The sequence below is a fragment of the Chlorocebus sabaeus genome, chromosome 1, assembly GCF_047675955.1.
Source record: "Chlorocebus sabaeus isolate Y175 chromosome 1, mChlSab1.0.hap1, whole genome shotgun sequence".
Lineage (NCBI taxonomy): Eukaryota > Metazoa > Chordata > Mammalia > Primates > Cercopithecidae > Chlorocebus > Chlorocebus sabaeus.
The window spans coordinates 72,511,127-72,535,081 of record NC_132904.1 but is presented as its reverse complement, the minus strand read 5'-3'; the positions used below and the strand labels follow the sequence as shown (position 1 = coordinate 72,535,081).

Below are 23,955 nucleotides of genomic sequence, written 5' to 3'. Positions count from 1 at the left end.
CCTTTTCAATTTGTAAACTTTTATTCCCTTTTTTCAAATATGTAAACTTCATTTCTTTTTCTCATATAATTCTATTGGCCAGGGCCATAAGTACAGTATTTTATTGTAAAGATAGCTGGCATCCTTATCTGCCTTCTGATTTTAGTGGAGTACTTATAAAGTTTCACTATTATTAAGTCCAACGCTTGCTATAGGTTTGTGACAATCATCTTTTGGCATTTTAAGGAAATTTCTTTCATTTTCTACTTTACAATGAGTTCTTATAACAACTGCTACTACTATTATTGGCCAACATTTGACGCTTTACCAAGTACCACATATATTTTACATGTATTCACTCATTTAATCCAGCTAGACACCCTATGAAGTGGGTACTGTTATCTCTCCATTTAACAATGAGAGTAAGGCACATAGGATGATCAAGTAATTTGTCCAAAGTCACACAATGTATTAGTTTTCTACTACTGCTTTAAAAAATAAAACAAGCTAAGCATCCATTCACTCATTTACTATCTCATGGTTTCTATAGGTCAGAAATCTAGCCACATTATAGATGGGTTCTCTGCTCAGGATCTAAGAAGGTCTAAAATCAAGATGTTGGCCAGGCTTCTCATGTGTAGCTCAGGGTCATCTTCCAAGCTCATTCAGGTTGCTGGCAGAATTGAGCTCTTTGTGGTGGTAGGGCAGAGCTAGTTCCTTGCTAGCCGTCAGCCATATTTCACTCCCAGGTCTTAGGAGCCACCCTCAGGTCCTAGCCCAAGGCTCCCCCGATGAGTTCTGTTTGCTTTCCTGTGGGCTACCAGAAGAGCATCTGCTACTGCTTCTTGGCTCTCAAGGGTTGACTTGATTAGGTCAAGCCTATACAGATAATTTTGCTTTATATTAACTCAAAGTCAAATGATTAGGAACCTTAATCATGGGAGTAAAATTCTATTATATTCATCTCTCAATATCTGTGGAGGATTGATTCCAGGACCCTTGTGGATGCCAAAATCCAAGTAAGCTCAAGTCCCTGATATAAAATTTGTATTTTAATATAACCTACATATATAACTTACATACCTAAGTTCTATATACTTTAAATTATCTCTAAATTACTTATAAAACCTAATATAATGCAAATGCTATGTAAATAGTTATGTCTGTTGTTTTTAAATTTGTATTTTTTTTTTTTTTTTTGCATAAACCATGTCCCCAGGAAATTTGGAATTTTTTTCCTTTTCCATGAGTTGTGTTAATTCTAACTCCAGTAGGCCTAATGCTTGAATAAGCAACTAATCAATAAATTATTTTCATGCTCAGAATTTCAGGTTTTTGTACTCTAGCAAAGCTTGGTCTTATTTCTTACTGTATGAAAGCTTAACAGCAATGTGATTTAAGGTTTTGTTTTGTTTTTTAACTGGGAGATATAAGTGATTTAATTCATGGGTACTTCCAGAACCTAATAGACAATCCCATTGCCTTTACTTTTCTAATTAAAGAATTCCTACATACTTTGAAAATAAAAAATGTTTGTATTTTTTAAAATTTTTGTGTTGTTACTTTTTGTTTGTTTTTGTCTAAATATTTTCTATCCGTGGCTGGTTGAATCTGCAGATTGAGAGGGCCGACTATTATTCAAAAGTCTTGCTCACACTGAAGGGGAAGATATTTATAGGGACATGTACACCCGGATAGTGGGAATCTTGAGTGCCGTTTCAAATTCTGCCTACCATTTACACTAAATAACAGTCTGGATTCAAACTCTCGTTATCTGGTTCCAGAATTTAAGTCCCCCCTACCCCTTTCTTTGGGACGGGGTCTTGCTCTCTCAGCCAGGCTGGAGTGTAGTGGTGTGAACACAGCTCACTGCAGTCTCAACCTCCCAGGCTCAAGTATTCTCCCACCTAAGCCTCTTGAGTAGCTGGGACTTACAGGAGTGCCACCACACGCGGCTAATTTTTGTATATTTTTTGTAAAGACAAAGTCTTCAAACGTCGCCCAGGCTGGTCTCTAACTCCTGGGATCAAGCAATCTGCCCGCCTCAACCTCCCAAAGTGCTGGGATTATAGGCGTGAGCCACTGTGCCCTGCTGAGAATGTATGTTCCTAATCAAAACCCATATTGCCTTTCTAAATAAGTATCCAATTTTATTGAATGCTTTTTTTTGTATTTATTGAAATGATATATTTTTCTTAATCTCTTAATGGGTGTTATTTGGAAAGCTTTTTAAATGTTGAGCCATTGACTCTTCCTGAATTGCCAGATTCAGCTTGCGTATGTTTTGTTTTGTATGTCTTTCATACAAAAGTGGCAACTTAGCATGAAAGACATTTGTCTATAACTTTGTGCTTTGTTCTATTGTCCTGTTCAGGTTGTTTTATCAAATTCACACTTACTCAGTTTATTAAATGCTTTCAAGGAAAAAGCTGGCTTCAGTGTTCACCTTATTTCTTTAGGTTCTTGCCTTTCCTCAGTTTTTGACCTAAGTATTCTTTATTTTCTTGTGAACTAATCAATATATTAAAGAATTTGTTTTTCCCAGGCAGTTTCAGTGTTGGTCAAGATATCTGTGCTACTATACTCTGGAAACAGCCCCTATTCATTTTTCCCATTTCTTTTCGGATCAATTTTGTTATTTTATATTTTTTTCTAAAAAAGACTATTCCACCTACCTTTTAAAAACTGTTTACAATATGTTCTTATGAGTTTTCAATCTGTGTGGCACCTGTGTCTCCTTTTTTTGTTCTTAATACTGTGTTTTTTTTTAACTCAGCCACCATGTTTTGAATATTTCTTTCTTACCATGTCCTCTAATCTTTATTCCTAGAATTCCTATTAGATATATGTTAACACCTCTCAATCATTTTCCATGTCCTATAACTTCTTTTATGCACATCCACATGTGAAACTCATGACAATGAATCACGCATGGCATTTCTAATTTAATTTTCTTTTTTTTTTTGAGACAGGGTCTCACTCTGCTGCACAAGTTGAAGTGGGGTACTGGCAGGATCATGGTTCACTGCAGCCTTGACCTCCTGGACTCAAGTGATCCTCCCACTTCAGCCTCCTGAGTAGCTGGGTACCATCACACTAGGTTAATTTTCTATTTTTCATAGGGATGGGGTCTCAGCATGTTGCTGAGGCTGAAGTCTCAAACTCCTGGGCTCAAGTGATCCTACTGCCTTGGCCTCCCAAAGTGATCAGATTACAGGCATGAGCCGCCATGCCCAGACTAATTTAACATTTTAACCTTTCATTTCATTGGCTAATTGAGAGGATAAACACTACTTACTGTTCCTTTGCTTCAGTCTTGTCAAACAACTAGGTCCTGATTCAGTATATTTTTGCAGGAGTGAGAACTAAACATTAGTTAGATATTCTGAGCAGTCAATTTTAACTTGATTCTAAAACTTTTAAAAGTACTTTCCAGTCAATTATCGAGTCTTTACTCTTAATGACAAATTGACACTTGAGATAGGTACCAAACCACCTATTAACCAATCTTATTTTTGCTTAAAATCAGATTGTACTTCTTTCTACCCCTAGGGATACCTAATGAATCTTGCAATGTATTTACTCATGAGACAAGGGCATGCCAGGTAAAGAAAGGAGTGCTATTAAATAAAAGGCATGAAACAAGGTAATTTTTGTTATCTCTGAAACTAGGTAATAAGCTGATAATATGCTAACTTTCTTAGTCTGTTTCATAAAAATATATGGCGTGAAGTCTATTTATATGGTAGATATTCAGCAGTATTTACAGAATTTAAACTGTCCATTCCTTTTAAAGACAGAACATTTTTAATTGTTGTTATTGTTCTTTACTAAATCACAAAGACCTATCAATAGAACAGTATCTGTCACATACTATGTACTAATTAAACATTTAATGAATGCATGAATAGGTGAACAGGTTCATTTGTATATTTATCATTCTGAGACCATGAATCTTGATTTTGAATTAGTATTTAATAATACAAAACTGAGTTAGTGTCTATTACAAATTGCATACTACAAAAAAGGGCAGTTTCCAATTAAAATAATACAAAAATAGAAAAGGAAATTTATTTGAACTGCATCATCTTAGAAAGGAATACTATCTATCATCTTCCCATAGAAATTGCTGAGTGAAATAACATGCTATTTACCAAATTCCTCCTAAGCAACTATGAACCTCTCATTTTGTGATTTATATAGAAACCATGAATACAGAAACCAGAATATAATATAAAATTCTTATAACTCTCACACAGAACATGACTCAGCAAATTCAATATTAGGAGGTGTCCAAAATGTTTTTCCTCTAGTAACTAATTTGTTAAAGCTGGAAATGACAAAACTGTGCACTACACACTCAAAAATAAATATTCCCTGTATGGAACATCTTACCACAGAAGTTGTCTCAATAAATTCGTCATCTACACATTTAAAAGAGTTTAAGTATAGGTGTCAATCAAACTCCAAGAGACCTGTCACTTCTCATTAGCTTACCAACCTTATATTTATACAAATTAAAATAATAAAAAGCTTCTGTTGCTTACTGGTGTGTTTAATTAATTTACAACAGTAAATTCCCATAACTAACTACAGTTAACACTTCTAGTATTTCATCACTAGACTCTCCACATCATGAACCTGGGAGCCATCATTTATATTAATGGGAGTAACTAACGGGCATCATGGGAAGAATTAATTCTTTTGTAAGTCTTTTTAAAGGTTTCCAATAATATAAATGAATAGCACTCAAAACTCTAGGCATTATTAACACCAATCTTTGCTCAAAAGGAAATATGGCAAACTGCTACTATAAAATTAAAACCAATCAAGAAGCCAGAACCAGTGTATGAAAATGACATGAATTATAAGAAAAAGTAACCACCCACATCAACCTTATATTAATAAAAAGAAAGACGCTAGGTACAGAGAAACAGGTATCCTAGTCTTTAAGAAAGTAGCCTTTAAAAAGTGTTAAATAAAACAATGGGCCAGGGGCATGTAGCTCACGACTGTAATCCCAGCACTTTGGGAGGCCAAGGCAGGAGAATCACTTTAGCCCAGGAGTTCAGGACCAGCCTGGGCAACATAGGGAGAATTCATCTCTACAAAAAAATAAAATTAGAAAAAATAGCTGAGCATGCTAGCATAAGCCTATAATCCCAGGTACTCAGGAGGCTGAGGTGGGAGGATTGCTTGAAACCAGGAGGTCAAAGCTGGTATGATTACACCACTGCATTCCAGCCTGAGTGATAGAGTGAGACCTTGTTTCAAAAAAAAAAAAAAGAAAGAAAGAAAATAATGTTGCACAGAAATAAAGGCTCTGAAAGGGACAGTACAAGAGGACAGAGGCTCTTTAAACAAATATTAACTATATAATTTTGAATAATTCCAGAACACAATAATGGTAATTAAGAGATAATGTTTAAATATCTATATAATACAGACGTAATAAATATCTGTAGGATGCATATCTGTAAGAGCTACTCAACAGTCCAGTATATAACCAGGATTGAGGTTCTTAGGTTGAGTGGGATTCCTGCAGATTTAACTGTATTATTAAACTGCTGTTTGAAATAAATGAACTAACTGAAACTCTCACAAGCCAAGGATGAGAGTTTCTCTTCCTCTATGTGCTCACTGAATCTGGTACTAAATAGACATCCTAATTTTTGCCAGTCTGATGGATACAAAATGGCATCTCCTTCTGGTTTTAACATGCATTTCCTGATTATTAGTGAGGCTAAGTATTTTTCTTATGTTATTAAACATCTAGGGTTTGTTCTTCTGTAACAGCTTCTTCATATATTATGTCCATATTTTTATTAGGTTGATTGCTCCTTTACTTGTTGATAAAGGTTTTAAAAATATATATTCTGGATCCTGACATTTGGTGAATCTAAAAGCTATGAATTATAAGCAAGGTTTTTTTCTTAAATCAAACTTACAGACCATTTCTCATAATATGGTCTTGTTTCTGTGATTTATTTAAGAAATACTTTCTAAATCCAAAACCAAAGATTTTTGAAATTCTAAAAAGTTATGAGTCTCATTTCTACTGGAATAATATAAGATAAATTCAACTACAAAGGAAAAATTAATATTGTGACTACTAGGTTCATTTATGAGTATACAAATATTTACTGAGTGACTATTACATGCAAAGGTCATTTTATATAAATTCTCTCTATTCTTCTCCACCTTTCTGTGAATCCATTATCTTTGTTTTCCAAAAGACTATTCTGAGGCTAGAGAGGTAGAATAAACTGATTCAAGGTGTATCTGATGCCAAAGGTCTTTCAGAAGAGTGAAACAGGAAAGCCATGGTTTTTCCTTTCCTAATTTAGAATACACAAGTTTTATTATTTAAAAGCCAACAAGGCTCATCTCTGTTAGATAGTTACATGTGCAAGAAACTCTGTTTAAATCAAATTAGTCATATATTTATTACAACCAATTTGTGATCCAAAATACTTTATAGATAGCTTCCTGTCCTTCGAATAAATGTATTTTAATATTAACCACTTAAAGCTAGTAATCTTTGAAAGTAAGTTTAATTTTTACTTAGACTAAATATTAAATTATAAACATACTCTTCGCTTATATGTGCCTAAATGTTAACTGTTCAGCAATGTAAAGTGAATTCACTTACGAGGCAAGGTGAGAAAGTGGAAGCTTTGGTTCATGGAAAGGTGTAGTATCTGCTTTGTGCCAGTGTACGTGTTTCATTACATCTGGGTCACTTGGAAGCTCCTAATCCTATTCCATACCCAGCAGCTCAGATGCTTAGGGGCCATCTCATCAAGCATGCGTCTGCTGGCTACCTCCAACCCAACCCTGCGCTGATCTCTAGCATGGGTCTTATTATGTGGAGAATGACTCTCTGCTGACTTGCTGTGCATCCTGATGCCAGTTCAGAGCCAGGTAACTTTACCTAATTCTAGTATCTTCTGCAGTGACTAATATGTCCTAGTGCTCAATAAACACAGTTGGCTTTCTTGTGATGTCCCCTCTTATAATTTAACTATCTTGTGATTTAACTATATATGAATTAAACGTTATATCAGTTTTTCATTTTCAATGAATTAGAGAAGAAAAGCAATTATTAAAAACTAATTGATCACTTAACCTGATTCAGAAATTACTTTTGGTGATCATCCTTACTAATTGTAAATAATCTAAAAGAGAGGTATAAAAATATGGTAGTTAAAACTATCTGGATTAAAGAGTGACATAAATTTGTTTTATAATGATACCATTACCCGGGACATAAATGTTATTATCCTTAGAAAATTGTCTAGAGAACTATTATAATGAGATGCTTTTGGAAGCTAAATTAATTTCACATCTACCTAAAAATAACTTTTACTCTTTCCTTCCATTCATTTTTGTCAGAAAACCAAAATATTCCCCAGATTACCTACTGCAAACTCTCTGGCTTGATATAATTACCCTCATTCTCCCATTCTTTGCTTACCAAAAGATTCAAACATGTAAGAATTAAAGACAGAGCTACTTTCATGCAACATCAATAAAATAAAGCTTTATTTATTAAATTCGATGATTAATTCATATCAGAACACAAAGCATCTATGCTGTCCTATGATAAATATTAATGGACTGCAAATGGTTAGTCCATGAACTACTGGCGCGCTCACTGATGTGTTGGGACTCCTATTGAGAAACACTGATTTCACATATACTAATAATGTAACAGTACTGAACTCAGGACACTATTAACCAAATGTATTATTCCTCTGTCCAATCCCCCCAGCTCCTGCAAGCATTACACTGGACTCTACTTTGATTTCAGTATGCTGAAAACTAGAAAAGCAGTAAGTTCAGGCTGGGGTCACATGTCAGAGTCATCTGGTTTTCTTTCTTATCCCACTGTCCCATTACATTACTGTATTTTAATTTTGTTGGTTACAGAAAGCTGAGATGACAATAATACTAGAGAAGACTTCCTCATCCAGATAATAACATCAGCACTATAAAAGCACACTTCATTAAAAACAACACACACAACAATATACCTCCAAGTGTCAGTGATGAAATAGCTGCACAATTTCTCTTGACTGGTTTTCCACATTTCCCCTCTCAGTGGAATGCCTAATCTTCACAAGGTGTTCATTTCCTGTCTCACCCAGCAGCCACCTTCTGCATTTTTATTTTGTTGATCTCTACTGCCTGAATTTCCATGGGGATTCCTCATTTAAAACATGTTCTTTGCTCACACCCCTGAACATAACCCCATCAGAGCTGATGCCTGTGCCTTGGATTACAACAAGCACAGAAGTTAATAGCTTGTCACGGTCCCAAGGGACTCTGTGAAATAATGATTGTCCTGGCCAGAGCATCCAGAGTTAAAACAATGGGCCACAGAGTAGAGTGTCAGATTACCTAATAGAATTTGCAAAAATGGAATGTTCCTTTTACTCTCCTAATTCAATAAATATTTATTGAGTGTCTACAAAATACAAGCCTCTCTGCAAGGCAGGGAAGTCTGATACCAAGTAAGATGCAGTTTCTACCCTGAAAATATTTCAGACAAGGATAAATAACTCAAATACACTACCTGCATCATTGAGTTCGGCTGTTATTAAAGTACATATAAAAGAACTTCATTTCTGTGATACCACATAGAGAGAATCGTTCACAGGAATCCCAAAGAATTACAGTTTACCAAACTATGAGAAATCAAGAAAGAGTTTATGAGGAAAGTTTAGATACTAAGGGAGGGCTTCATGTACAAGCACAGTTGTGATACTAGAGATGGCTAGGGAAGGCTTTCCAGATAAATAGCATGGACAATGAGTATCAAGGTAGGAAATACTGTGATGTGTTTGGAAAACAACCAATTGTTCAGTCTGACTGAAGCATAGGTTACGAACTGGGAAGGAACCTGGAGATACAACTAAAAAAGTAAATAGTGGGCCAGGTTGAGAACTAGTTAGTTTGAAAATGCTCTGCATTCCTTGTAAGAATAAGGGCTTCAGCATTCACAAACCCATATCTTCCAAGGCCCACATGCTTACGTGACTACTCAGTAGACTGTAGACAGTAAACTCTCGGCCTATTTGAGGTACAGACATACATTGGATACATTGTGGGTTTGGTTCCAAACCACTGCAGAAAAGTTAGTATCTTGGCCGGGTGTTATGGCTCACACCTGTAATCCCAGCATTTTGGGAGGGCAAGGCAGAAGTATCGCTTGAGGCCAGGAGTTCGAGATCAGCCTGGTCAACATAGCGGCACCCTGTCTCTACAAAAATATAAAAATAAATAAAGTGAGTATCTCAATAAAGAGTGACTCACACAATTTTTTTTTGTTTCCCAGTATATATGAAAATAGCATTATGTTTTAAAAATATCTTTGAACATGTGTTCATGGAAGAAATTAAAGAAAATACAAAATATATAGTTTAAAACAACGTAAATATCTTAATTTAAAAACATACTATTGCTAAAAAATGCTAATGATCATCTGAGCCTTCAGAGAGTCATAATGTTTTTGCTGGTGGAGGGTCTTGCCTAGTCGGCAATAGCTGTTGACTAATCAGGGTGGTGGTTGCTAAAGGTTGGAGTGGCTGTGACAATTTCTTAAAATAAGACAACAATGAAGTTTTTGGTATCAATTGACTTTGCCTTTCATGAAAGATTTCTCTGCAGCATGCAATACTGTCTGATAGCATTTACCCACAGTAGAACTTCTTTTACAACTGGAGTCAATCCTTCCTCTCTAACTCTGCCACTTCCTTGTCAACTAAGTTTATGTAACATTCTAAATTCTTTTTTTACATCATCTTCACTAGAATTAGGTTCCATCTCAAGGAACCACTTTCTTTGCTCATCCATAAGAAGCAACTCCTCATCGTTAAACTTTTATCATGAAATAGCTATTTCTTCCACTAAAGTCCTGAACCCTTCAAAATCATCCATGAGGTTTGGAATCAACTTCTTCCAAACTTCTGTTAATGCTGATATTTTTATCTCCTCCCATGAATCATGAATATTCTGAATGGCATTTAGAATGGTGAATACTGTCCAGAAGGTTTTCAAGGGACTCTGCCCAGATCCGTCAGAGGAATCACTATGTATGGCAGTTACAGCCTTATGAAATGTGTTTCTTAAATAAGAGGACTTAAAAGTCATCCATGGGCTGTGGAATGGATACCGTGTTAGCAGGCATGAAGACAACTTTCATCTCCTTGTACATCTCCATGAGCGCTCGTGGGTAACCACATGTTCTCAATGAACAGTAAGATTTTGAAAGGAATATTTTTTCTGAGCCATAGGTCTCAACAGGAGCCTTAAAATATTCAATAAACCATGTTGTAAACAGATGTGCTGTCATCTAGGATTTGATGTTACATTCATAGAACACAGAGTATAGTTAGCATCATTCTTAAGGGCCCCAGGATTTTCAGAATGGTCACTGAACATTAGCTTAAAGTTAGCAGCTGTATTAGCCTCTAATAAAAGAGTCAGCCTTTCCTTTGAATCCTTGCAGTCAGGCATTGACTTCTCCTTTCCAGCTATCAAAGTCCTAGATGGCATTTTCTTCCAACAGAAGGCTATTTTGTCTACCTTGAAAATCTGTTTAGTGTAGCCACCTTCATCAATGCTCTTAGCTAGATCTTCTGGATAACTTGCTGCAGCTTCTCTATCAGCACTTCCTGCTTCACCTTGTACTTCTATGTTCTAGGGATAGCTTCTTTCCTTAAACCTCATTAACACAACCTCTGTAGCTTCCAACTTTTCTCCTGTAGCTTCCTCGTTTCTCTCAGATTTCAAATAACTGAAGAAAGTTAGGTCCTTGCCCTAGATTAGGCTTTGGCTTACGGGAATGTTATGGCTGGTCTGATTGTTTATCCAGACCACTAAAACTGTATCTATATCAGCAATAAGTCTTTTCACTTTCTTATCATTTATATGTTCACTGGAGTAGCATTTTTTATTTATTTCAAGGACTTTTCCTTTTAATTTACAACTTGGCTGTTTCACCCAAGAGGCCTAGCTTTCAGCCCATCTCAGCTTTTCACATGCTTTCCTCACTAAGCTCAATCATTCCCAGTTGCTAATTTAAAATGAGATACTGGAACTCTTCCTTTCACTCGAACACTTAGAGGCCATTATAGGGCTATATTAATTGGTCTAGTTTCAATAATGTTGTGTCTCAGGGAATATGGAGGTTTGAGGAGAGGGAGAGAGATGGGGGAAGAGCTGGTCAGTGGAGCAGTCAGAACACACATAACATTGATTAACTTTGCCATCTTATATGGGTGTGGTTTGTATTTCCCAAAATAATTACAACAATAACATGAAAGATCACTGATTATAGGTCATAATAGATATAATAATAATGAAAAGCTTGAAATATTGTGAAAGTTTATAAAATGTGACACAGACACACAAAGTGAGCACATACTGTTGGAAAAATATCACTGACAGACTCGCTTGATGCAAGGTTACCACAAATCTTCAATTTGTAAAAAATACAGTTTCTATGAAGCACAATAATGCAAAATGCAATAAAATGAGGTATGCCTGTAAAAAGACAAGCCTTCAGACTTACACCAGTTTTCACCCCTGCATTATGGGGAACTTCACTAGTCCTTTGCACTTAGACCATTGACTTACAGATGATGTACCTCACAGCACTATTACAAAAGGAAACACAGTACTTTCCCACTGGGTTACATTTTTAATTCTTCTTACCCTTTATTAGGCCCATCTTCTATCTAGCACATAGAATAAAAACTTACATGCCTAGGATTCCTATTGCAAAGCTCAACGTATAGATAATAGTAGTTCCAAAATTTTGTTAAGCATTTTCTGTATACCAAGCACTGTGCTTATTTAATCCTTGTAACAACCTAGTGGCATAGTGACATAGGTACTATGCCAGGAGAACCAAGACTCAGAGAGGAGAACACTGCCACAGTCACTCAGCAATAAGAGAGAAGCCACCATGACCCCAAAGCCCAAAATAATTGGAAATAAAAACCAAAAATTTTGTCGAGTTTAAATAATTGGAGGCAAGAGAGAAAAAAAGAGATGCATTTTGCACCATATCTTTTAGAGGAAAAACAAATGTCAAGTGAACTAACTAATAAATATGACTTGAATAATTAACATTTTCAGTAAGAACGTAACACAGTAACTCTGCTTAATATTCAGAGATTCACATTGCTGCATTCTTTACAAGAGTGCTTTCCCTAAATCAGGAAAAAGGAGTATTTCAGGCTCCAGTACAGACCCATTTTGATAAAAATACTTCTTCCATCTCCTATATGTTTGCTTTACAAGTACTATACTTAATAATTAGCACTTCATCTTCTGGGCTTGCCTCTCCTCGGGGGGGCATATCAAAATGAATGCTTAGTTAACTTGTATGACCTCACTTCATCTTTCAACCTGTTTCTCCCTTTGTGAAATGAAGGGTTCAATCAGATGACGGAATAATATTCCGACTGGTTCTAAAATACAGTAAAGTCTACAATTCTGCATGGACTCCTTTTTTTTCTTCATCTTTATTTCTGTTCCATGGTGTACTGTTAGGTAATTACAGAGAGTTGGACTACGGACACTTGGGAAAGTTTTCACATGAACAGAGATTTTTCAAGTTAGGTCAAATTCCTGTAATCAAGTGGAAAATCCAAAAGAACTAATAATTTCATTCATTTCAGTAGTATTAGTCACCCTGAAAAATATTTGCTTAATTATACTTTAAAGTTGCATAGCAAGGAAAATAGAAAACCAAAGCATTTGGTCCACTCTTTTCCACTGCCTCAAGTCATCGTATTTATCATCCAATTTAAAGGTTTGGGGTCTGGGTCTACTGAGTGCTCTAAATGCCAACATCTGAGCAACAACCTATAATAAAATGAAGATGAAAGGTTAGAAGAAATGTTCTAATTTATAGGATACACAGAAGAGAGTTGAAAATGAAAGCCATTGCATTTAAGCCTAACCATGACTCCCCACTTCTGGAAGAAGGCCATCAGATTTAATTGGATGCCATGAAAGCAAACAGATGCTAATTTAGTGAAAACAGCAATCATTTCTGAACTCTCTGCACTAAAATAGTTTGATTAACAAACAGAAGCTGAGAATTTTTAAGGAAGGAAGATGTAATTCTTAATATAAGATGTCAACAGGTGTTTAAGTATGCCTGAAGCAGGTAATAATAGAAATGAGTCAGAATTAACAGCAGTCTGAAAACTAGAGTTCTGGAATTTTCATTTATGTTTTCAATATAAGCTTTTTACCAACAAAATCCTGGGTGCTAGTCACTATTTCTACAGAAAACTTGTTACTTACACAAATAAAGCTCCAGGTATTCTAATTGCTTCAAGAGGAGGCCATCAGAAAGACATTTTCATTCATTTATTTATCAAGTCAGTGTTGCTCAGCCAAGAGGTAGGCTGAGGGAATACAGAGATAAGGAATCAGCCTGCTCACTGCTACTCCGCACACTCCTTTGTCTCCTCCCTCTTGGCAAAATGCAACCTAGTTATGCAGAACGGGAAGGTCCATAAACCTCTAGACCTGTCTATGTGGCTGCAAGAATAATAAAAAACGCAGGTCATAAGACTTGGGGACCTGTTTGGCCAACCTCTTTATACACAGGATATATGACCCTCTTTATGTACCTAGTCACAAAAAAGGTGTTAGACCATTCCACTCTAATGAGAATCGGGTCCACATGCAATGACTATGATCCTGGCCCAATATTATCTGATTTTGAACACATCACAATTTCTTTATACGTTAGAAATTCTGTCTTGAAAAGAAATCAGAATCAATCAGGTAAAAAGGGCAACTCTTGGGGTTTTGGTAAGGTCAGGATCCTCCATAGGAACAAACATAACTACACAAAATCAAGGAAACAGCATTACCATTTCTCTACGTTCCAATAACTCTACAACAGAAAAATAGCTGACCATCTTTTAGAGATGTATAAAAATATTGTTGTGAGCAGGCCAGAAAGTTTCAAAAGTGCCTGCCAATTATACCAGTCCCGTTTCTCCTCCTGAGAATAAAACAAACTTCAGACATCTTTTAAGGCCCTGAAAAAGCCATATGCTCTGATCAGCTAGGCCCTAACTCATGGCTTGTTTCGCTAATCCATTCTGAATTTATTATCTACCAGACAGTTAAGTAGCACAATAACAAACACTAATAAATTTCATTCCAAAAATCACTTTAAAACATACTTTTCAGTCCTCAGTGAAAGAAGCAGGGGGTGGAGGAACATTGCAGCTGGACTCTGGTTACATGCCTCATGTTTTGAGGTCTGAGCCTCACAGTGAAATGCAGCAGAGATTTCAGAGTTTCCCTTTACAGAATGCAGGTGCACAAGTAATGGTTTAGGCAAGGCATCAGTCGAGGCCTGTGTTTCAAACAGGCCAGACAAAGAAAAGAAATTGGTCTTTTTTTCTTCCAGCAAAACTGGCTAAATAGAGCTTTGAACTCTAACATCTCATGTGCTAATAGCCAGATGAGACAGGTAATCAGAGAGAGGAGAGGTTGAAAATTCCTAGGGCCATTACATTAATTATAATTTATCCAATGAGTCATTCAATTTCTACTTGCCGTCTCCCATGAAGATCTGATTCCATCTAATGTCCTGGAAAGGTTTACATCAAAATGGAAAACAAGAGAAAGAAAAACCATGTCTAATCTGCTCTTTCAGTGATCCAGGCTAAGAATAACTGAGGCACAAGCATAATCAATAAACATATTTCTATTTATATATTTATTTACACATCTATGTTGTTCCAAAAAGGATTTGAAGTACTTCACAAAAATGCATAAAACCAGCTAAAACACTTAATAGTTCATAAAATCTAAGACAGCACCAATTGTAAAATGCATCATTAAATTACGTAACACTAAGAAAAGTACTATCAATTATAATATGACATGCCAGTAATTACAAGATGCAATTCATTTTTATCAATATTAAAATGCCCAAAATGTATATATCAAAATCAACGAAATACAATGTGTTTCAGCAAAAGCAGGAAGATAGAGGCAGAATATAAAATTCATTCACCAAAATGCAATTCCTGTGGTTCCTCTGGCTGCCAAAGAAAAAAGGGATAACATAATCACTTAAAACCAGCTGGCCTTACTAGATCACTTGAGAAAAATCAATCAATCAATCAAGAAATCACTGCTGCTACTCACACTGGGTGGCATGCTACTTGAAATTGCCCACATATTAAGTTGTTACTTCACAAATTAAAGTATGCAACTGATCTAGAGCAAGAATATTTACCATCTCAAGGAACACCCTTCCTGCAAGTTCCCAAAGAGATTTTCCTGGATAACTAATTTTAAAGTCAGATTATCATGAAAAATTTTGATAAAAATCTGGAAAGACACTTAATTTGAACATTATGGCACTAGGAGAAGGCTGGTTGGAAATAGCCCAGTCTCCAGAGAACTATAAGGCGATCTTTCTTTTTTTTTTTTTTTGAGACGGAGTCTCACTCTGTCGCCCAGGCTGGAGTGCAGTGGCCGGATCTCAGCTCACTGCAAGCTCCGCCTCCCAGGTTTACGCCATTCTCCTGCCTCAGCCTCCCGAGGAGCTGGGACTACAGGCACCCACCACCTCGTCCGGCTAGTTTTTTGTATTTTTTTTTTTTTAGTAGAGGCGGGGTTTCGCCGGGTTAGCCAGGATGGTCTCCATCTCCTGACCTCGTGATCCGCCCGTCTTGGCCTCTCAAAGTGCTGGGATTACCGGCTTGAGCCACCGCGCCCGGCCAAGGTGATCTTTCTTAAGTATATATCTGGTCATGGTATTCTCTTTTGCTTAAAATCATCTAGGCGTCCCTTCATCCCTTATAAGCCATGTTTTTCATCATTGTAAACAAACCAAATGATGTCAGCAAAAATGGTACAGTAGATACAGCCAAAGACCTATCTCTCCAGGGAAACATCCAAAAAAAAAATCAAGAAAAATCATCAAAATCAACTTTGTCAAACCCCCGGAAAATAGTCAAAGGTTTTTATCAATTGTCTGAAAGTCAAATCAAGAAAAAGGAAACTCAAAACCAGGAATAAAGTTTTGCAGCTTTTTGACTTGCCTTGGCTCTACCCTCCTCTCCAGCTCAGCATAGATCTTGAAGACGACAGCCTGCCCTCTCAGTATGGCACCTCATTTTTTGATCTTGAGAGAACAGACCAGATTCTTATTTAAAAAAAAAAAAAAAAAAAGTATATCTGTTCTAACTTGTCTGGTGGCTACCTGAAGGACTAATGCGAGTTACTTTCCCTTGTTCCTCACCTAGTCTGAACTCACTCAGAACTGAAAAGCAGCTAACAATGTTCAAATAATAAGGCAAAAAAACAACCAAGAGCCACCTGGGGCAAAAAATATTACAGTTCAGACACAAAACAGATTGCCTAAAGCCTGGGAAGAAAAGCTGGAGAGAGTTTCTTTGAGAAATTTGGTCATTCAAAAATGTCCAAGTATACTGGGGAATTTAGAAGCTACATTCATGCCCAAAACAAGATGCATATTCAGAAAAAACCTGAAGGGCCTACACTTTTCCCTCTGGCTGACAGCTAGGCTCAGTGCAACCAGAAAGTGAAGGCTAAGGCCTTCAACTGAAATTAAAGGACCATAGATAGTAACTTGAAGCTGTATAAAGAAATAAAAATCCAGAAAAGGTAATTACATATGTAAATTAAAAAGATAGTACTATGGGCACACAACACATAATAATGCAATTTGTGACAACAACATAAAGATGAGAGGGAGGAACAGAGGTGTATAGAAACAGCGTTTTTATATGCTACTGAAGCTTACTGGTATCTGTGCAAACTAGAATGTTATAAATGTAGGACGTTAATTAAAATCCCCATCATAACCATAAAAAATCTATAAAATACACAGAAAAGGAAATGAGAAAGGAATCAAAAGGGTACACCTCAAAAAATATCAACTAAGCACAAAAGAAGGCAGTAATAAAGGAAATGAGACACAAAAAAAGCGTAAGACATACAGAAAACAAATAGCAAAGTGGCGTAAGTTTTTCCCTACCAGTAACTAAGTGTAAGTGGATTACAAACTCTAATCCAAAGGCAGAGATGGGAGGAATGCATAAAAGACATGCTCCAACTATACATCATCTTCAAGAGACTTACTCTAGATCAAAAGGTTCAAAGTGAAAAGATGGGAAAGATAGTCCATGCAAACAGTAACCAAAGGAGAGCTGGGGTGGTTATACTAACATCAGATAAAACAGTCTTTTGGTCAAAAGTTGTTGTAAGAGGCAAAAATATACCAATAAAAGGGTCAATTCATCAGGCAGACATAACAAGAAATATGTGCACAAAACAACAGAAGTCTAAAATATACAAAGCAAATGTTGACAGAATTGAAAGGAGAAATATACAGTTTTACAGTAATAGTTGAAGAATTCAACAGCCTACTCTCAATCATAAATGGAACATTTAGACAGAAGATCAATAAGGAAACAGAAGACTTGAGAACATCATAAACCAACTAGATCTAATAGACATAAATAGAACACTGCATCTAATGACAGCAGAATACACATTTTTCTCAAGTGCATGTGGAATGTTCTCCAGGACAGACAATACATTAGGTCACAAAACAAGTCTTCATAATTTAAAAAATATTAAAATCATAAAACTAACATCTCTGCTTCTCTGTCACAATGGAATAAAATGAGAAATGAATAACAAAAGGAAAATTAGAAAATTCAAAAATATGGAAAAATTAATGCTCTCTCTCTCTTTCTATTTTTTTTGAGACAAGGTCTTGCTCTGTTGCCCAGGCTGGAGTGCAGTGCTGCAATCTCGGCTCACTGCAGCCTTCGCCTCCTGGGCTTAATCAATTATCCCACCTCAGCTTCTTGAGTAGCTGGGACTACAGGTGCACACCACCACACTCAGCTACTTTTTGTATTTTTTGTAAAGACAGGGTCTCGCCATGTTGTGAAGGCTGGTCTCAAACTCCTGGCCTCAAAGTATCTGCCTGCCTTGGCCTCCCAGAGTGCTAGGATTACACGTGTGAGCCACCACGCCCAGCCAAACAATGCTCTCATAAACAACCAGTGGTCAATAAAGAAATCACAAGGAAATTAGAAAATACTTTGACATTAATTTTTAAAAAATAACATACAAAAATGTATGGGGTGTGGAAACTGTTTTATAGGTGTAAACATTAAGTAAAGATCTCATTAACCTAAGTTGCCATCTTTAAGAAACTACAGGAAAAAGAAAATAAAACACAAAGCTAGCAGAATGAAGGAATAATAAAGATAAGAGCAGACATATACAAAATGGAGAGCAAAAAAACACTAGAGAGAATCAATAAAACCACAAGTCAGTTCTTTGAAAAGAAATTGACAAATCTTTAGCTAGACTAACTATGAAAAAGAAGAAAGAAACTGCAGTAAAATGAGAAATGAAAGTGGGGACATTACTACAAACCTTACAGAAATGAAAAGGATTATAAGAAAACACCATGAGGAGGGTGAAGCAAGATGGCTGAATAGATGCTTTCACTGATTGTTCCCCTGCTAACCTTGCAGGAACACCAATTTAATAACCATCTACACACACAAAAAAGCACCTACATAAGAACCAAAAATCAGGTAAGCAATCACAGTACCTGGTTTTAACCTCACATAGCTGTAACAGGCACTGAAGAGGGTAGAGAAGACAGACTTGAATTGCTGACACCGCCCCTTCCCCATTCCTTCCGCAGCGGCCATGAGATACAGAGCATCTGTGCTCTTGAGGGAGGGAGAGCACAGTGATTGTGGTACTTTGCATTGAACTCAGTGCCGCTCTGTCACAGTGGGAAACAAAACTGGACTAAACTCAGCCAATGCCCATCCATGGGGGCAGCATTTAGATCAGCCCTAGTCAGAGGGGAATCGTCCATCCCAGTGGTTAGAACTTGAGTTTTGGCAAACCTTTCTACCATGGAAAAGGTGCTCTGGGGTTCTAAATAATCTTGAAAGACAGTCTAGGCCATGAAGACTGCAATTCCTAGGTAAGTCCTAGTGCTAGTGCTGGCCTTAGAGGCAATGGACATGCGAAACTAGCCAGGGTGGCTAAGGAAGTTCTTGTGACAACCCTTCATCAACCACAGGCAGTGCACCCTGCAGCAAAACAAACAAACAAAAAGACTCCTTCCTTCTGCTTGAGAGGAGAAGGAAGAGACTTTGTCTTATATCTTGGATACCAGCTTAGTCACAACAGGATAGGGCACTGGGCAATCATGAGGCCCCCATTCCAGACCCTAGCTCCCAGATGACATATCTAGACACACGCTTGGCCAGAAGGGAATGTATTGCCTTGAAAGGAAGGACCAAGTCCTGGCAGGATTCATCACCTGTGACCAAAAAGCCCTTGGGCCCTGAAGAAACAGGAGTAATACCCAGACAGTAAGCCGTGGGCCTTGGGTGAGACTCTGAGATGTTCTACTTTCAGGTACCAGCTTGGCCACAGAGGAGTAGAGCACAAAATGGGCTTTTGGGGTCCCTGATTCCAGGCCTTGGCTCTTGGATGGCATTTCTGGACCTGTCCTGGCCCAGAGGGGAGCCCTTTGCCCTGAAGTGTGAGTCCCAGGTGTGGCAGCATTTGCCACAAGCTAACTGAAGAGTCTTTGAGCCTTCAGTGAACATCAGTGATAGCCTGGCAGTACCCACCATGGGTCTACGGTGATGGTGGCCATGTGGAGAGAATCCTCTGCCTATGATAAGGAGAGGGAAGAGTTACAGTTTAAGTGCCGGCTTAGCTGCAATAGAATAGAGCACCAGATAGATTTCAAAGGCTTTGGACTCTAGTCTTTGGCTCCCAAACAGCATCTCTGGACCTGCTCAGGGGCTGGGGGAAACTTGCTGCCCTGAAGGGAAGGACACAATCCTGGCTGGCTTCACCACCTGCTAATTGTAGAGCCATAGGGTCTTAAGCAAACATAGGTGGTAGCCAGGTAGAGGTTACATAGGGCCTAGGGTAAGACCCAGTCCTATGCTGGTGTCAGGTCTGAACCAGGGAAATCCCAGTGGTGGAGGCCACGAGGGTGATTGTGTCCCCCTACTCCCAGCTCCAAGCAGCTCAGCATAGAGAGAGAGACTCCGAGAAAAATAAGGGTAGAGAACAGGAGTCTCTGCCTGGTAATCCAGAGAAATCTTTTGGATCTTATCCAAGACCACCAAGTGGTACCTCTACAAGACTGCAAGAACCACAGTGTTACTGAGCTTAGGGTTCCCCTTAATGCAGATACAGCTTAGATCACAACATCTAAGTCCTTTCAAAAACCTGGAAAACCTTCTCAAGAAAGACAGGTATAAACAAGCCCACACTGTGAAGACTACAGTAAATACCTAAACTCTTCAATACCCAGACACTAGTAAACATCCACAAGCATCAAGGCCATCAAGGAAACCATGACCTCTCCAAATTAACTAAATAAGGCATCAGGGACCAATTCTGGAGAAACAGAGATACATGATCTTTCGGACAGAGAATTCAAATTAGCTGTTTTGTGGAAACACAAAGAAATTCAAGACAATACAGAGAAGGAATTCAGACTTTTATCAGATAAATTTAACAAAGAGATTGAAATAATTAAAAAGAATCAAGTGGATATTCTGGAGGTGAAAAATGCAACTGAAATATTGAAAAATGCATTAAAGTCTCTTAATAGAAGCATTGATCAAGGAGAAGATAGAATTAGTGGTCTGGAATTCAGGCTATTTGAAAATGCTCAGTCAGAGGAGACAAAATAAAAAAGAATAAAAAAGAATGAAGCATGCCTACATGCTAGAACTAGAAAAGAGCCTCAAAGGGCAAACTTAAGAGTTACTGGCTTTAAAGAGGAGGTAGAGAAAGAGATAGGAGTAGAAAAGAATAATAACAGAACTTCCCAAACCTAGGAAAAAATATCAATATTCAAGTACAAGAAGGTTAAGGAATACCACACAGATTTAAGTCAAAGAAGACTACCTCAAAGCATTTAATAATAAAACTCCCAAAGGTCAAGTATAAAGAGAAGATCCTAAAAGCAGCAGGACAAAAGAAACAAGAATAAATATAAATAAAGCAGTGGCAAAAAATGCTATAAAATCACACAATGGCCTGTAATCCCAGCACTTTGGTGGGCCAAGGAGGGCGGATCATGAGGTCAAGAGATTGAGACCATCATGGCCAACATGGTAAAACCTCATCTCTACTAAAAATACAAAAATTAGCTGGGTGTGCTGGTGCACACCTGTATTCCCAGCAACTCGGGAGGCTGAGGCAGGAGAACTGCTTGAACCCGGGAGGTGAAGGTTGCAGTGAGCCAAGATTACGCCACTGCACTCCAGTCTGGCAACAGAGCAAGACTCTATCTCAAAAAAAAAAAACAACGAAAAAAAAAAACACACACCATGGAACCAAATAATTGGATTACATTAGCAATCAAATGGTTTTTCACAATAAAGCTCTATCATTTAATGTTTTTTTAAAAAAGAAACAAGTAACATACAATGGAGCTCCAATTCATCTGGCAGCAGCCTTTACAGTGGAAGACTAGCAGGACAGGAGAGAGTGGTATTACACATTTAAAGTGCTGAAGGCAAAAAAAGAAAAGTACAATATGCATACTTGATTTATTAGTCTGATATAAATTGGTACCTTTACCATTTTCCAGACAATGCTAAGATCACAGAGCACTTTAACCCCACTCAACCCTTTTTACTTTTTGTGTTAGAACCATGTACTATAAACCTACATATATTATTATGTATATGCATGTTATATTTAAGAAGACATTAGTATTTATTTATAGTCAAAATGAATTTAGATATACATCTTTATCCTTCCTCTTATTCTTTGTTCCATTCTGTATTTCCATGTTTCTGTTTGAAATTATTTTTATTCTTCCTTTAGTATTTCCTTTACTGTAGGTCTGCTGGGATACATCTTCTCAGTTTTGATGGTCTGAAATATCTTTATTTTGCCTGACCTTTTGAATAATATTTTCACTGGGTATAGAATTCTAAGTAGACAGTTGCGTTTTTTCAGTATTTTAAAATGTCACCGCATCACCATCTGGCTTCTGTTGTTCCACTGAGAAATCAGCTTTGTCTTACTATCAATCTTTTCATGCTATCATGTCTTTCTCTCTAGTTGCTTTTAGTATTTTCACTTTATCTTTGATATTCAGCTGTTTAATTTCCCCAGGTATGTTTTCTTTATTGTCATTCTGTTTTGTGCTTCTTGAATTTGTAATTTCATGGCTTTTGTTAAATTTGAAAATTCTTAGTCATTATCTCTTAAAATTTTGTGTTTACCCCACAATCTTTCTAGCCTCCCTGTGCCTGAAATTACATGTATATTAGACACTAGTATTTTCTACTGACCAATTCACTAATCCACTTTTCAGCTATGTTCAATCTGCCATTATATCTTTTCCTAGTTAGATCTCTGACAAATCTTTTAACATTTTACTTGTTGAGTGGCAGGCAAAAGGTACTAAGTGAATATTTGTAGATCATCTGACACTTATCCTCACAAAAGTAAGCAGAAAGTAAATGAAACTTAAGTAAATATTTGCTACCATTAGCAATTTTTGGAAGCTCAGGGGTTGACTCATTAAAATTTATATGAATAACTAGTTTCATATAACAACTACATTTGATTTAAATGAAATGGAGCACTCTACAAAGGTTATATAAAAGTTGTCATAATTTAGGTTACATTTTATATATTTTATTATACCCCATGTTTTATACTGGCTTGATGTTAAAATCATTTTTTTAAAAAATACACTTACTCTCTCTCCTTTTCCGTCAGTTTGTCATTGATATTGTCTTTGATTGTTGATCTAGATCCCTTATGAATTATAGGATATCTGAGGGGCACTTGTAGGAAAAAGGAAATCATGGAGACCAAATGTGCAGTGTAACCAAGGGCAACAGCAATGCTTCCATCATCTTTTGCTGTAAATTCAAAAGCAGAGGAAAAGAAAATAACTATTTACCTTCTCAATAACCACAAGACAATCAATCATTTTCAAAGAATATTTTACAAAAATATGTGGTACATAAAATATCACTTATCTAAACTATATAAATGTTATGCAAATGTAAACATATTAACAAGACTTGAAACTTCATCTACTAACTGTATTTTAAACTATTTCCCAATAATTAATGTGATGAGATTAACATTCGATATATACCTTAAAGCAAGAACTCTTACTATATCCAGATAACCATTGCTTTCTTTCCCAGCATTTTTACAGGGAGAATTAATACTTGAGTCTATTACATGAAATGAAAATTAGTTTCAGAGGTTTAAACACAACAAACACACTATACAGTGGTTATACATTTTATTCATTAACAATTTCCTAGGCAATACAGTTGTACTATTTTACAAAATTATTAATTCTAAAGAGAAATGAAATAGTATAATCATTCTTAGGGGGTATGTTCTTGATATTGAAAAAGACAGTGTTACATAAATAAGTCTATGAAGTGTAATATGGGTTAAGGGGGAAAAGTTTTAAACAGCAAAAGCAAAAGGTGAAAAACACACTGTTCATATACCACCCTATTTATGCAATATAGGTGGAAGTAACTACTAGGAAAAAATGCAGGTATGTTATAATCAGACATAAGCATCTAGTTTTCAAAAAGCCACAGATAATTACATTTTTAAAACTTATCCAGATTTCTGCCAGTATCTATCAAGTGAGAAATGATGATTCGGGGCTAAGAACAGGGAGTAATACAACAGAAAGTTTTAAACTTCCCCCAAGAGGAAGGAAACAGGATCTTCTTGGTATACAGTATTCCTAAATGCTTCTAAAAGTGCACAAGTACATGTGTGTGCACTCATACACTAAAACATTTAACACATAATCTGGAATATACCATCTGGCTAGAGAAGAAAGGCTGAAATGATCACAATGGCCATGGCTTGACTATT

At 36.7% G+C, this 23,955-nt stretch overlaps 1 protein-coding gene across 3 annotated transcripts in view; it reads right to left on the bottom strand.

Annotated features, from left to right (window-relative positions):
- Nucleotides 1-23,955, bottom strand: part of UVRAG (UV radiation resistance associated) — a 318,236-nt gene that overhangs the window by 100,937 nt on the left and 193,344 nt on the right. For all 3 annotated transcript variants that reach the window (XM_008020188.3, XM_038005456.2, XM_038005455.2), the window contains exon 12: nucleotides 22,796-22,961. In XM_008020188.3, coding sequence (XP_008018379.3) covers nucleotides 22,796-22,961 — 166 coding nt within the window. The remainder of the gene's footprint in view (nucleotides 1-22,795; nucleotides 22,962-23,955) is intronic.